Source organism: Pantherophis guttatus, chromosome 16, assembly GCF_059756535.1.
Source record: "Pantherophis guttatus breed Tessera chromosome 16, ASM5975653v1, whole genome shotgun sequence".
NCBI lineage: Eukaryota > Metazoa > Chordata > Lepidosauria > Squamata > Colubridae > Pantherophis > Pantherophis guttatus.
In genome coordinates, this window is record NC_142078.1 from 12710878 (window position 1) to 12725841 (window position 14964).

General features: G+C 41.9%; 1 protein-coding gene across 15 annotated transcripts in view; it reads right to left on the reverse strand.

Annotated features, from left to right (window-relative positions):
• The window catches only part of RALGPS1 (Ral GEF with PH domain and SH3 binding motif 1), a 142412-nt gene that overhangs the window by 26161 nt on the left and 101287 nt on the right, over positions 1–14964 (reverse strand). For all 15 annotated transcript variants that reach the window (XM_087879567.1, XM_087879564.1, XM_087879561.1 and 12 more), the window contains exon 12: positions 8604–8671. In XM_087879567.1, coding sequence (XP_087735693.1) covers positions 8604–8671 — 68 coding nt within the window. The remainder of the gene's footprint in view (positions 1–8603; positions 8672–14964) is intronic.

The following is a 14964-nucleotide window of genomic DNA, read 5'->3' on the forward strand; positions in this document are numbered from 1 at the left end:
TTTCCTTTGCATAATTTCCCCGTGAAATAATCATTCCTGGGCCTTAGACGAAGAATAACTTATGTAATTCTTTAGTAGAACAACAAAAGTGACAAGTAGGAATTCAGTAAGTTTTCCCTAATAAAATGAGACAGAGAAGGTTACAAGAAAATTGCTAAACAGAGATTAACACCAGGATTAATACTAGAACAAGCAGAAAACAATACCCCAAAGAACTCCAACCAACACTAACAGGGCAAGTCACTTGTGTATAAACAGAGAGTAAACCCTACTCCCTTCTAGCACTGATGATGTTACCTAGATGGATCACGAAATGTCTGCAAGAAAGCAACCAAACTTGGAGAGCAACAAGGACTCCACAATTTCAACTCTTCTCTGCTCCATTTTTGTTTGAGATGGTAGTTCTTCCTTCCCAGTTCCTTTAGCCCTATCAAGGAACCACCAAGAGTGCACACCACACTCCTTTCAAGCACTGATGATGTTACCTAGTTGGGTCACAAAACGTCTGCAGGAAAACAACCAATCTCAGACAGCACCAAGAATCTCAACGTTGTCCTTTCCTTCCTTACCCTCCTCTCTCTCTTCCTTCTCCTCTAGTTCACAAATCCCACTCCCTTCCAGCACTGATGGTGTTACCTACTTGGGTAACGAAACATCTACAAGAAGACAACCAAGCTGAAGAGAGCCCAAGAATTACTTCAGAACGAAACAGTTCATTACAAAAAGACTTTCAGGTGAGAGGCGAGGGCCGATTCGTTTATGGAGGGCGATGACTTTCAAATTTGTAGCTGTTTCGTTTCGCAACCATTTGTGAGCAGAGATTATAAGATTTTTGGAGGGACAGGATTAGAAAATGAGAGAGAATGACAAAAGCCGCTCATAAATCCATCATGTCCTGGAATAGGAGCAGAAAATGTGCCGGGGGAATTCTGGTATCGTCTCCTGGAAGGATGCGTTGAGAAGAAGCTATCAAGGAAGCGAGAGCGAGTTAAGACAATTCTGTCTTGCAGTCAACAATTGGCAAAGTCAAAATCCCAGAGCAAAGCTATTTGCCAGTAACCATGGCTACCTCTAAAGTAAACGCCATAGTTAAATGTCAGGCTGTTTACACGGAAAAAAAAGGACGCAAAGCGAAGGAAGTTCCATCCAGCTTACGTCATCGGTATAGTAAATACCACAACTGGGCCAAGGGCCTTGTTGCCTCTTTTGAAACGACGCTTCCCTATTCCTTAAAAAAAGCAAAGCAGAGACAAAACGACAATGACCAACACAAAACTTCTGAGTTGCAACTTCAGGTCTAATTCCAGAGCCAGCCAGACCAAGTCCACCTCATTGCAACCACTCAACTCTCCCACGAGAAGAATTTGATCATCTACGTTCAACTGAACGATGATGGGAAGGAGCTTGCTCTGGTCACGTTGATGGTGGCCTCAACAGGGTGATGTGGTTTCACAGAGAACCAGGAAACAAAAGGATCTATTTATGGCTGCATGTTGTGGCCAGTCATATTTCTCCTTATTTCCAGGTTGAATCTCTCCTTGATCAGTTTCCATCCATTACTCCTTGTCTGGCCTTCGGGTGCTTTGGAAAATAGCTTGACCTCCTCCTCTCTGTGGCAGCCCCTCAAATATTGGAAGACTGCTCTCCTGTCTCCCCTGGTCCTTCTCTTCACTAGACCAGCCATACCCAGTTCCTGCAACCGTTCGTCGTATGTTTGAGCCTCCAGTCCCCTCATCATCCTGGTTGCTCTTCTTTGCACTCTTTCTAGAGTCTCAACAACTTTTTTTATAGTGCAGTGACCAAAACTGGATGCAGTACTCTAGGTGTGGCCTTATTAAGGCTTTATAAAGTGGTATTAGTACCTCTCCTGATTTTGATTGAATCCCTCTGTTAATGCAATTTAGGATTGCGTTGGCTTTTTGGGCTGCCACCGCACACTGTTGGCTCATATTTAATTGATTGTCCACTAAGACTCCAAGATCCCTCTCACAGTCACTGCTATTAAGCCTGGTTTCACCCAGTCATAATAATAATAATAATAATAATAATAATAATAATAATAATAATAATAATAATAATAATAATAATAATAATAATAATAATAATAATAATTTTATTTCTATACCGCCCTTCTCCCGAAGGACTCAGGGTGGTGTACAGCCTATTTAAAAACACAGAAACAAAACAACAATTAAAATCTAAAATCATTAAATAATTAGGCTCCAATTAAAATCCCAGAAATTTAAAATACCCCAATTTAAAACGTTATGTTAATAGCCCGGCCTGGCGGAACAACAGGGTCTTCAGAGCGCAGCGAAACACCCGGAGGTCGGAGATCTTACGTATTTCCGGGGGCAGTTCATTCCACAGGGCTGGGGCTCCCACAGAGAAGGCCCTCCCCCTGGGTGTCGCCAGCCGACATAACTTGGCCGATGGCACCCTGAGGAGACCCTCTCTGTGGGAGCGGACTGGTCGGTGGGAGGCTATTGGTGGCAGAAGTCGGTCTCGAAGGTACCCGGGTCCTATGCCATGGAGCGCTTTAAAGGTGGTAACCAACACCTTGAATCGCACCCGGAAGACCACTGGGAGCCAGTGCAGCTCGCGCAGGAGGGGTGTCACGTGGGCGCAACGAGTTGCGCCCATAACCACCCGCGCGGCCACATTCTGGACCAGTTGGAGCCTCCGAGTGCTCTTCAAGGGGAGCCCCATGTAGAGAGCATTACAATAGTCCAACCGGGAGGTGACAAGGGCGTGAGTGACCGTGCGCAAGGCGTCCCGATCCAGAAAGGTATATGTGTACTTTTGTTTTTTTCTTGCCTAAGTGTAAGACTTTTACTTTTCTCTACATTGAATTCCATTTTATTCTATAAGGTTTTCAAACCCTCTGCCAAGAATTCCGCTCACAAGACCCGAGGTGACCTCTTCAGAGTAATTTTCACTGCTTATTTTTCCTCTTTCCAAACAATCAACAAGAATTACTGCTGATGTGCAAGATGCAAAGCCGCATTGTTTCAGTTCTTGCGTGATGCCAAGCTGAAATTTAAGTCAAGTTGCGTTAAGCTACGAGGCCGTGTCTTTCGCTCTCTCCTAGATTCGAAAGACTAGGATAAGATCTTATACAATTTTTGCTCTGGTTTAAATTATGATGTGAAAAATTTTTCAGGGGGGAAAAAAGAGCACGATGGAAGTTATGTGTTCTCAAAACAACCGTCTGCTGGCTAGAGAACCCATCATGGGCATTTTTGAGACCGAGCCCAGATGGCTTCCTTCGTCCCAGGCAACTGAATGGAAAATGGGAACGGGTGAAATAAGTTTAAATAAAGATCCAGATATATCTTTTTCCCTTTGGCTTTCAAACTTCTGAGGCTTTAAACCAACTCCAAGGTATCTAACTTCTACCAGGAGTTAGTGTGTGAAACGAAATCTCAGCCATTCGTTCGTAAAATTATGTTGCTTGGAAAAAAAAATAAATACCGATATTCGTCTGGACTGATTTATGGAGAGTTCGCTGACAAGCACAAGTGGGTTTGCACAGGAGGGCAAAACAATTGCCATCAGACCTCACAAAGGCGTTGGGTCCTTTGAGATACTTCCAGTCAGATCATATTTAGGGTTGTGGTGGGGAAAATAGAAGGAGGAAGGTGTTTCAAATAGAACAGAGGTCTTCAAACTTGGCAGCTTTAAGACTTCTGGACTTCAACTCCCTTGAAGTCCACAAGTCTTAAAAGTTGCCAAGTTTGGGGACCCTTGAAATAGAATAACAGAGTTGGAAGGGACCTTGGAGGTCTTCTAGTCCAACCCCCTGCTTAGGCAGGAAACCCTGCACCACTTCAGACAAATGGTTAGCCAACATCTTCTTAAAAACTTCCAGTGTTGGTGCATTTACAACTTCTGGAGGCCAGTTGTTGCACTGATTAATTGTTCTAACTGTCAAGAAATTTCTCCTTAGTTCTAAGTTGCTTTTCTCCTTGATGAGTTTCTACCCGTTGCTTCTTGTTCTGCCCTCAGGTGTTTTGGAGAATAGCTTGACTCCGTCTTCTTTGGGGAAGCCCCTGAGATATTGGAAGACAGCTATCTTGTCTCCCCTAGTCCTTCTCTTCATTAAACTAGACATACCCAGTTCCTGCAACCGTTCTTCATATGTTTCAGCCTCCAGTCCCCTCATCCTCTTTGTTGCTCTTCTCTGCACTCTTTCTAGAGTCTCCACATCTTTTATTACATCATGATGACCAAAACTGAATGCAGGATTCTAAGTGTGGCCTTACCAAGGCATTATAATATTAACACTTCACCTGATCTTGATTCTATCCCTCTGTTTATGCAGCCCGGAACTGTGTTGGCTTTTTTGGCAGCTGCTGCACACAGCTGGCTCCTATTTAAATGGTTACAGTTAATAAATGTTTACAGTTATTAGGACCTTGATTTCTTAATTGCAGAATTGTTAAATTGGTATCAAATATAATTATCTATCTATCTGTCTGTCTGTCTGTCTGTCTGTCTGTCTGTCCGTCCGTCCGTCCGCCTGCCTACCTATCTACAGTATCTATCTATCTATCTATCTATCCCTCTATCTATCTATCTATCTATCTATCTATCTATCTATCTATCTCTATCATCTACAACTATCTCTATCATCTACTATCTATCTATCTATCTATCTATCTATCTATCTATCTATCTATCTATCATCTATCTATCTATCTATCTATTTACCTACCTACCTACCTACCTACCTATCTACCGTATCTATCTACTTACCTACCTACAGTATCTATCTACCTATCTACTCTATCTATCTATCTATCTATCTATCTATCTATCTATCTATCTCTATCATCTACAACTATCTCTATCATCTACTATCTATCTATCTATCTATCTATCTATCTATCTATCATCTATCTATCATCTATCTATCTATCTATCTATTTACCTACCTACCTACCTATCTACCGTATCTATCTACTTACCTACCTACAGTATCTATCTACCTATCTACTCTATCTATCTATCTATCTATCTATCTATCTATCTATCTATCTATCATCTACAACTATATCTATCATCTATCTACCATTTCTACCTACCTACCTACATCTATCTTTCTATCTTATTTATCGTATGTTTGTATCTATTTATTTGTCTAGAAATAAAAAACATAAATAATAATAATTAAAAATATTAAAAGGAAGCTGGCATTGGGAGGTATATATATATATGTTTTCTCAGGTTTTCGCGGGTGTTTGTATGTAGGTCTTTGGTTATTCGGGTCTTCTCCCGTGTAAAATTGGAAGTGTCTTGGCGACGTTTCGACGAAGTCTCATTTGTCATCTTCAGGCTGGTGTTCTCGGCTTCGTGCTTCCAGGAGCAATGTTCCTGTAATTTGCTCCTGGAAGCACGAAGCCGAGAACACCAGCCTGAAGATGACGAATGAGACTTCGTCGAAACGTCACCAAGACACTTCCAATTTTACGCGGGAGAAGACCCAAATAACCAAAGACCTACATATATATAGGGTATGGGGGAAGCAGCAGCAATTTTTCCTTGCAAAGGAACACATTCCAAATATTTCCACGCAGTTCCGAGCAACTCATATAAGCGGCCTTTTAAATCTCAAAGCATCCTGCGGAATCCTTTCCCGTACATCGGGCCAGCCTTCGCATAACTCTTTTTTCGACCAACGTGGCAAAAAAATCGTGGCTACCGTATCTGTTTGCATGTTCCCAGATTTGTTTAGTCTGCTTTAGAGAGGCGTATTTGCAAAAATTTCTCGCATCCCATATCATGCTTCTGAAGGAGGACAAAAATCAGGAACTCGGAGCATGCTATGTTTTGGTTTGCAGAAACAGGATACGGCACAGCTACGCAATTTAAACAGCAATTTGGACGACAGGGGTAATTTATATGACGTCGAGAGTAAGAGCATGCATGGGATGATGAGCAAACCTGTAGTATGGACAATATTGGGAAAGGAAAAAGCTAATTTTTCCAACCCAGACCTAATACCGATTCTGCTTTTACTCTATGAGGCTACTGCTCTTTACCTTTAAACTGGATCTTAAGTCCCTCATAATTTATTTATTTTTTTACAGGAAGTCCTTGCCTTACAACCCACAAAATTTCTGTCGCTAAGTGAGACAGTTTTGAAGTGCATTTTGCCCCATTTTACGACCTTTCTTGTCCCAGGGGTTATAAAGGAATTGCTGTATACTGCATGAGTCAAAAAGAGGGCTGTGAAAATATCTGCAGACCCCTCGCATCCTGGACATAAACTGTTTCAACTCCTACCTTCAAAACGACGCTATAGAGCACTGCACACCAGAACAACTAGAAGGAAAGGATACTGCAAAATCTCCATTCCCACCCAACTCTGGGGCCAGCCAGAGGTGATATTTACCGGTTCTCCAAACTACTCAAAATTTCCGCTATCGGTTCTCCGAACTACTCAAAATTTCTGCTACCGGTTCTCCAGAACCTGCTGGATTTCACCCCAGCTTCAGGTATATTCTACTGGTAAATTTAAAAAAAAATTGACAGGCCACCAAAAAATAACACCAACCCCCCAATGCTATCTCCCCAATATTCAGACTATTAGCTGACTTTTGCTCGATTAAATGGATGGAAGAAGCTAACGATGATATCAACGCTGGCACGTTGGCATGCCTAGAATGAGACCGCGGGCCAAGCCAACGCGGATTTTTCATGGGACCAGCTGTCCAGGCGGCGTCCAGAAAAAAAAAAAAAACCATCCCTGGAACATTTGCTGGAATGCCGGAGGCATGGATCGGTTCGTTTTGCACACCCTGGGTAACATTTCGCGCCCCACGCAGACCGGTGGCGAGACGACGGATTTTCAAAGCCTGGGATTACGCTCTTTTACGTTAAAAAGGAGCGGTGCCAGCTCAGTGGCTTGCAGGGTGGAAATCGGCGGAACAAAGAAGCTCTTGAAGGAATGCCACCCAGAATTATTCCGGCGTGGCCAGTGGTCCAGGAAAGGAGGTAGGCTTGGCTAGCGAAACTCATATCAATGCCAGGTGCTTTTGGTTGAGCCCACAGACTCAGAAATATTTGGGACTGTAATGCATTTTAGTGTTGTGTGCGGGTGTCTGTGCGGTTGTATGGAGAGAGAGAGAGAGAGAGAGGGAGGGAGGGAGGGAGAGAGAGAGAGAGAGAGAGAGAGGAGAGAGGGGGTTGGAGGGGATTCAGGGTCTGATTTATATGCTGATCCCCCACTCCCACCCCAGGAGCAGAAATCCTGAAGAGTTGTGCATATATTATTCTGACTGCCCAGAATTTTCAAAAGGAGGGGGCTAAGGTGGCTGCTTTCCCCCTTCCTTTCTTATCCCCTTTTCCTGTTGCGTCATTTTAAAGATGATAAGCCCTTTGGCAGAAGCTCTGTTTTTCTAACGGTGGATAAGCTGCTTTGGAAAGTCTTGTTCTTCGTCAAAGAATACAATTTTAAACATACTTGAATCAGGGAACGCGTTCTTTTTCAGAATATATAAATCCATCCATCCATCCATCTCGATCACCAATCTCTATCTCTCTCTTATTATCTTTCTTTCTATCTACCTACCTATCTACCTTATCATCTATCTATATTACCTATCTATCTATCTCTATATCTATCATTATCTGTCTCTCTGTCTGTCTGTCTGTCTGTCTGTCTGTCTGTCTGTCTGTCTGTCTATCTATCTATCTATCTATCTATCTATCTATCCATCCATCCATCCATCCATCCATCCATCCATCCATCCATCCATCTTATCATCTATCTCTCTGTCACCTATCTCTCTCTCTCTCTTTAGCTATCATCTATCTATTTTATCATCTATTTCTCTATCACCTATCTCTCTCTCTACCTACTTACCTTACCATCTATCTTTATCACCTATCTCTCTCTCATTATCTATCCTATCTATCTATCTATCATCTATTGCTCTATCACCTATCTCTCTCTCTCTACCTACCTACCTTATCATCTATCTATCTTTATCATCTATCTCTCTCTTTCATTATCTATCCTATCTATCTATCTATCTATCTAATCTATCTAATCTATCTAATCTATCTCTCTCTACCTACCTACCTACTTTATCATCTATCTATCTCTATCACCTCTCTCTCTCTCTCTTTCCCTATCTATCTACCTACCTCTCTATCTATCTATCTGTCTATCTACCTACCTACCTACCTACCTACCTACCTGTTACCTACCTGATTCCGGGCTTTATTATTTACTACTAATTAATTATTTGAATTAAATTATGATTTTATTGTACTTGTTTCTTAACTTGTGTTCGTCGCCCTGAGTCCTTCGGGAGAATGGCGGCATATAAATACATGTAATAAATAAATAAATAAATAAATAAATAAATAAATAAATACATACCTATCCATCCATCCATCATCTATCTACCTACCTATCTTATCATCTCTCTCTCTCTCTCTCTCTCTCATCCATCCATCCACGAGGCCAAGGCAACATTATGATGGTTTGGTAGAAAGAAACCAGGATGGTGATTGCAAAAGAGAAAACCTCAAGGAAGAATGTTTGTTCGGGGAAACGGAACATCGGAACAGGGCAAACTTTGGAAATTTACCTGCAAGGTCTTCTTTTGATGAGACCAGCCGTGGCGAACTGTTTCCTGGCTCGATTCTTAGGGACAATCTGGAAAAACAGAAAAAGATGGCATGAAAAGGCGGCAGCTGGGCTTAAGCGAAGGCTAAAAGGGACAGACCTGTTATCTCGCCTTATCGGTCAAAGGCAGGAAACGTAGCTCAGTCTGGCTGCGTTCATAAATTCTTTGGACAGAGTAGATTTTTACTGAAGCTATGACAGTTTTATCCCGTGAAGCTAAACAGAGGTTTCTCAATATCGCGGAGCGCTTATCTTTTACGGATGTGGCTTTTTACAAAGCCATTTAACAAGCGGTATGGCACGCAGTTCTTGGTCCGGTCAGTTTCAGCATTTTAAATGTAGGGATTGTCAGTTTCCGAATCCTAAATACAAGCAGTCTATCTGTATTTATTAGATTTGTTTGCAGAACCATCTTGCTTCTAAATGATTCTGGGTGGCATGCAACATTAAATAACTCTCTCTCTCTCTCTCTCTCTCTCTCTCTCTCTCATTCTTTCTCTCTTCTCTTTCTTTCAATCTCTCTTTCTCTCTCTCTCATTCTTTCTCTTCTTTCTCTCTCCAATCTCTCTCTCTCTTTCTCTCTCTCTCTTTCTCTCTCTCATTCTTTCTTTCTCTCACACACACTTTCTCTTTCTCATTCTTTCTCTCTTCTCTCTCTTTCTCTTTCAATCTCTCTTTCTCACTCTTTAAATCTCTCTCTTTCTCTCTCTCTCTCTCTCTCTCACACACACACAGATTTTTAAAAACTTTTTTCCAATCCGTTTGAGGCACACCATGTAGGATCTTTATGCTGGCTCACATTAATGTTTTTAATCTACAATCTCAAAGGATAAATTTCTTCCTTACGCCAGTGATTGTCAGTCGATTGCTATACTCAGTCCTCTTTTAACCTCATTTGGTTTTGGAATATTTTCTACCCTATTCTGCTCCAGACTGTATTTATCCAAAAAAAATAAGCTCTCTGGCCTCTTAACGGGAACACATTTTTGGACCTCTGGGCTGTTTCAAGGTGCGATCTGAAATTTGAGGAATTTACACACGATAGCCTTTTTCCTTTTTTTTTTTTAAAAAAAAATTCATTGCACACAATCGCTCATATATTGGCCGAAGTAAAAGCCACGACAAGAACACTGGAATTTCAGATTGTGCCAGACGATTGTTTTGATTTCTGTTGTAACGTTTCTGGGGGGGGGGGGAAGACCAACCAACTGGAAAAAAAATGTTCATCGTGTTTGAAGGAACTCGATTCCATAAACGTTCCTGCTTTTGTTTCACATATTTGATTGCGTCCCGTTTTGGCAACTGAGCTGCCAGAATTTAGATCCATAAAAAAAAAAGAAAGAAAGAAAATCCTACGGAACTTGAAAGCTTTAAGGACATATTTCACACCCGAATGCTTTAACTGGCGGTTTAAAAATAAATATCCTATGGAGAAAGCTGGTTTTTGATTTGACTTGGCTCACGTGAATTTGGAGATGGGGAAATAGAATATTGTTCCAGACAGCTGCCTTGATGAAGCAGGAGGGCACAAACAGCTCCTGGCACATCATGTGTGATGTTTGCTTTAAATAAAGCACATTGCATTTGCCGAAGTTTGGATTGATAACTTCTTATCATTCCTCTCAAGCAGGATGGGAGGCAAGAGAGAGAAAGAAAGAAAGAAAGGAGGGAAAAAGAGAGGACAGAAAAGGAGACAGAAGAGAGAGAGAAAAAGAGAAAGAAGAGAGAGAAAGACAGAAAAGAGAAAGAGAGAGAAAGAAAGAAGGAGAGAAAGAAAGGAGAGAGAAGAGAGAAAAAGAGACACAGAAAAGAGAGAAAGAGACAAGGGGAGAGAGAAAGAGAGAGGAGAGGAGAGAGAAAAGGAGAAAGAGAGAGAGAAAGAAAAGAGAGAGAGAGAGGAGAGTGAAAAGGACAGAGAGACAAAAAGAAAGACAGAAAAGAGAAAGAGAGAGAGAAAAAAAGAAACAAGGAGAGAAAGAAAGGAGAGAGAGAAGGGAGAAAAAGAGACACAGAAAATAGAGAAAGGGAGAGAGAGAGAAAGAGACAAGGAGAGAGAGAAAGAGAGAGGAGAGAGAAAAGGAGAAAGAGAGAGAGAGAGAAAGAAAAGAGAAGGAAGAGAGGAGAGAGAAAAGGAGAGAGAGAGGAGAAAGAAAAGAAGAGAGAGAGGAGAGAGAAAAGGAGAAAGAGAGAGAGAGAGAAAGAAAAGAGAGGGAAGAGAGAGGAGAGAGAAAAGGAGAAAGAAAGAGAGAGAGAGAAAGAAAAGAGAGAGAAGAGAGAGAGAAATAGGAGGGTATTTTAAAATCACCTCCCGTGTCTGACTTTCTTTTAGCAATCTCTTTTCAAATGCAATGTTTTTAAACTATAAGAGGAAAAATAGACACACTGCATGGAGTTCAAGTTGGAGTGTGTTTGACATTTCAGTCAAAGCAAATAAAAATTACACGGCGTGACTCACACACGTACAAGGCAAAACACCTCTTTCGAATGGAATTAATGCTTGACGTGAAGCAACCTCCCCGGTTTCCCAAAAGGGGCATTTTCATTTTGGCAGCCTGAAATTAATTCTGCAACTTTTCCAGGCAGTTTTAATAGCTGTTTTGGCAATTTTACCAGCCTGTCATCGATCCTAACGTTCTGGTCTTCCCTCACTACGGGTAGTCCTCGTTTTACGACCCACCAATCGAGCCCAAAGTTTCCATGGCTAAGCAAGGCAGTTGTCAACTTGCAAAGCTTTCAAGTTGCCATGAGCAGGAGGGAGGGAGCTGATAGAGCTGACTGATTTCCCTAACTGAAGTGCATTCCATACATTCTTCCTGACCGCAATCAGAAGGAGGGTGTTAGGTTTCACAGCCAGCCAAAGTGGTTAATTGGAGAATGTGATTTATGACATGGCCAGAGAGGAGGGGAGAGACAGGGTCATAGGGGAACGTAATTCTACCCAGGATCAGTCCTAACTGCATCCCAGTATTGCCGGAATGTTGCTCCTAATAAATGACTATATTTCCTTTGAAGTTTGGATCATGGCTCATGAATTAATTAGGGCATCTTTCGGAAACTTGACAGCAGTGGTGAAGTTGCCCCATTTTACGAACTTTCTTGCCATCATCGTTAAGCGAACCACAGCGGTTGTTAAGTGAGTAACATGGTTGTTAAGTGAGTCTGGCTTCCCCATTGACTTTGCTTATTCAGAGGGTCCCAAAAGGGGATCATGTGATCCCGGGAATTCATCTCTTCTACACACACTTGAGATGGTCAGAAAGCATCCTGCTTATTTCGATGTCTAGTGGTTAAGCCATGAGGCTGGAAACCAGGAGCTGGTGAGTTCTAGTCCCGTCTTAGGCATGCATGAAAGATGGCTCAGTGAATTTTGGGCCAATCATCAGGTGATGGTGAGTTCTAGTCCCACCTTAAGCACGAAAGCCGACTGGGTGATTTTGTGCCAATCCCCAGGAGACGATGAATTCTAGTCCCACCTTAGACACAAAAAACATCTGGGTTTTCTCGAATGCAGCAAGAAAACTATAATTATAACAATACATTTTTTGGGGGGGAAATAATCGCAACTTTTGCTTGCGGGAAACCCGAGACAAGAGCTGGACTGCTGAGAAAACGATCTATAAGGAGACGGGCGTCTCCGGCCCTCGCCAAAGAGAAGCTGTTAGTTTGGGAAAGGAGTCTTGGGAAGGAAAAAAAAACCGGCTGGGGATCGGAAGATGGAAGCAATGGAAAGAAATAAGCGGTTGGTCCAAGATCAGCACAATTGCAAAAAAAAAAAGATAGAAAAATAGCAATGCTTACATAGGCAGGACTGGGTGATTGGTTCTGCAGATGCTCGAGGGGCAGTTAAGGTGGAAACAGAAACCGTAGACAGAACATTTAGTATATAAGTGAGTCTTAAAAATCAACCGGATTCCTGAAAATAAGGATAAACCACAAACCCGTCTCCACAGAGATATACACCTTACACAGCACTGGAGATGATGAATAAGTCAAGAAGCAAAAGGATGGGAACTCATCAAGGAGAGAAGCCACCTGGAATTAAGGAGAAGCTTCCTAACGGTGAGGACAATTAACCAGTGGAACAGCTTGCCACCAGAAGTTGTGGGTGCTGCATCACTGGAGCCTTTTAACAAGAGACATAGACAGTCCCTTGTCTGGAATGGTAGATGCTTCTCCTGCTGGAGCAGGGGGCTGGACTAGAAGACCTCCAAGGTCCCTTTCCAGCTCTATTCTGATTAAAAATTACATTGCCCAAGATTAAAGAGTTTTCGTTGAATACAGGTAAGCCCTTGACTTACAACGGTTCGATTTTGGCCGTAAGTTGAAAACGACTTGTAGTTAAAACAAGACACACGATCTTCCGTCTTTCTTATTCCTTTTTTTTCCCCTTCTGCTTTTTGTAAAACTTTTCCCTCCTACGAGTCTACGAGCTAGAACATATGGCTTTCTTTTTTTTTTTTTAATAATTTTTATTGAGTATTTTACAGTTTAAAACCAAACACACAATAGCAAAAGAAGTCAAGAGACCAAAAAAACAAACAAACAAAAACACACACACTTACATCAGACGTTAAAATACAATACTAACAACAGATATATACAATTTTACAACTTTCTGCATCGACTTTTGTCTTTACTCTTAGCTTTTATCGTCCGGCTCCTGCTCTTTATTTTTAAATATTCATAATTAACTGTTTTGTTAGCAGGATCATTATTTACATTTATACCCAGTAAGAACATATGGCTTTCTATCTATCTTGCAGAAAGAAAGAAAGAAAGAAAGAAAGAAAGAAAGAAAGAAAGAAAGAAAGAAAGAAAGAAAGAAAGAAAGAAAGAAAAAGGGAGGGAGGGGGGAGGGAGGGAGGGAGGGAGGGAAGGAAGGAGGGAGGGAGGGAGGGAAGGAAGGAAGGAAGGAAGGAAGGAAGGAAGGAAGAAGGAGAAAGAAAGAAAGGAAGGAAGGAAGAAAGAAAGAAAGAAAGAGGGAGGGGGAGGGAGGGAGGGAGGGAAGGAAGGAAGGAAGGAAGGAAAAAAGAAAGAAAGAAAGAAAGAAAGAAAGAAAGAAAGAAAGAAAGAGGGAGGGAGGGAGGGAAGGGGGAAGGAGGGAAGGAAGGAAGAAAGAAAGAAAGAAAGAAAGAAGGAGGGAGGAGGGAGGGAGGGAAGGAAGGAAGGAAGAAAGAAAGAAAGAAAGAAAGAAAGAGGGAGGAGGGAGGGAGGGAGGGAAGGAAGGAAGGAAGGAAGAAGGAGAAAGAAAGGAAGGAAGGAAGGAAAGAAGGAAGGAAGGAAGGAAAGAATCAGCACATTTAATCAAGACATGGATTTTTCAGATCAAAAGGAAGCCTGCTGGATGACCTCTAGGAAAATACATGTAAACAGAGCTCACTGTTGCTAGCAATAGCCTCCATGGGGTTTAAAATGTGTTTTTGCGAGAGAAAGAGAGAGAAAAAAAATTACTCATGTTCTGTCTCGTTTCCAAAAATTATGTCATGGCCCTAAATATTTAGAGAACCCCCTTTGTTATGTTATGTTCCACGCAGAATATCCAAGCTAATAAAAAGAAAAAGAAAAAAACAACCAACCCCTACTGTATATGTAATCTTAACATCGCGCATGAATGTGGAACTCGGTCCAAGAATTAAATTAAGCAATGTGGCTTCTGGCATTCAGCCGAGAGAGCTCAACACAAGACTCACACTGGCTGCGATGATACACATTTCACTACTGCCTGAAGAATGCTTCCCAAGGCCTACGAAGCCCCCCCCCACAACAAACCTGCAAAATTGACAAGGGGTTAAGATCCCAAACGACACCCGCAATCACTTGGCGAGCCAACACAACCGACAGAGGTTGTGCACAAAACTGGCACGGCAAGGCCAAGTCTTACAGGAAAAATAAGCTGTGCCAAACTTCTGGCTTTAAAAAACCCGACAATCTCAAAACAAACAACCCTCCCCGCCCCCCGAGAAGTTAAGATTAAAAAAATAAATAAATAAAACTCAAAAAATAAAAACTGTGCCTTAAGAAGGAGAACAGGCGACGGGAAGAGAAAGCAAAATGAATGCTGACTATTTTGCATCTCATAGATAAGTATTATCTCTCTCTCTCTCTCTCTCTCTCTCTCTCTCTTTGTGTCTGTTTGTCGGCCTGTCTCTCAATCATCTCTCCTTTCTCTTTCCTCTCTCGATGTATCTATCATCTATCTCTCTATCCTCTTTCTCTCTCTCTCTCTCTCTCATCCTATCTAGCTATCTCTCTATCATCCATCCATCATCCATCCATCTCTCTCTCTCTCTCATCTACCTATCATCTCTCCCTCCCCCTCTCTC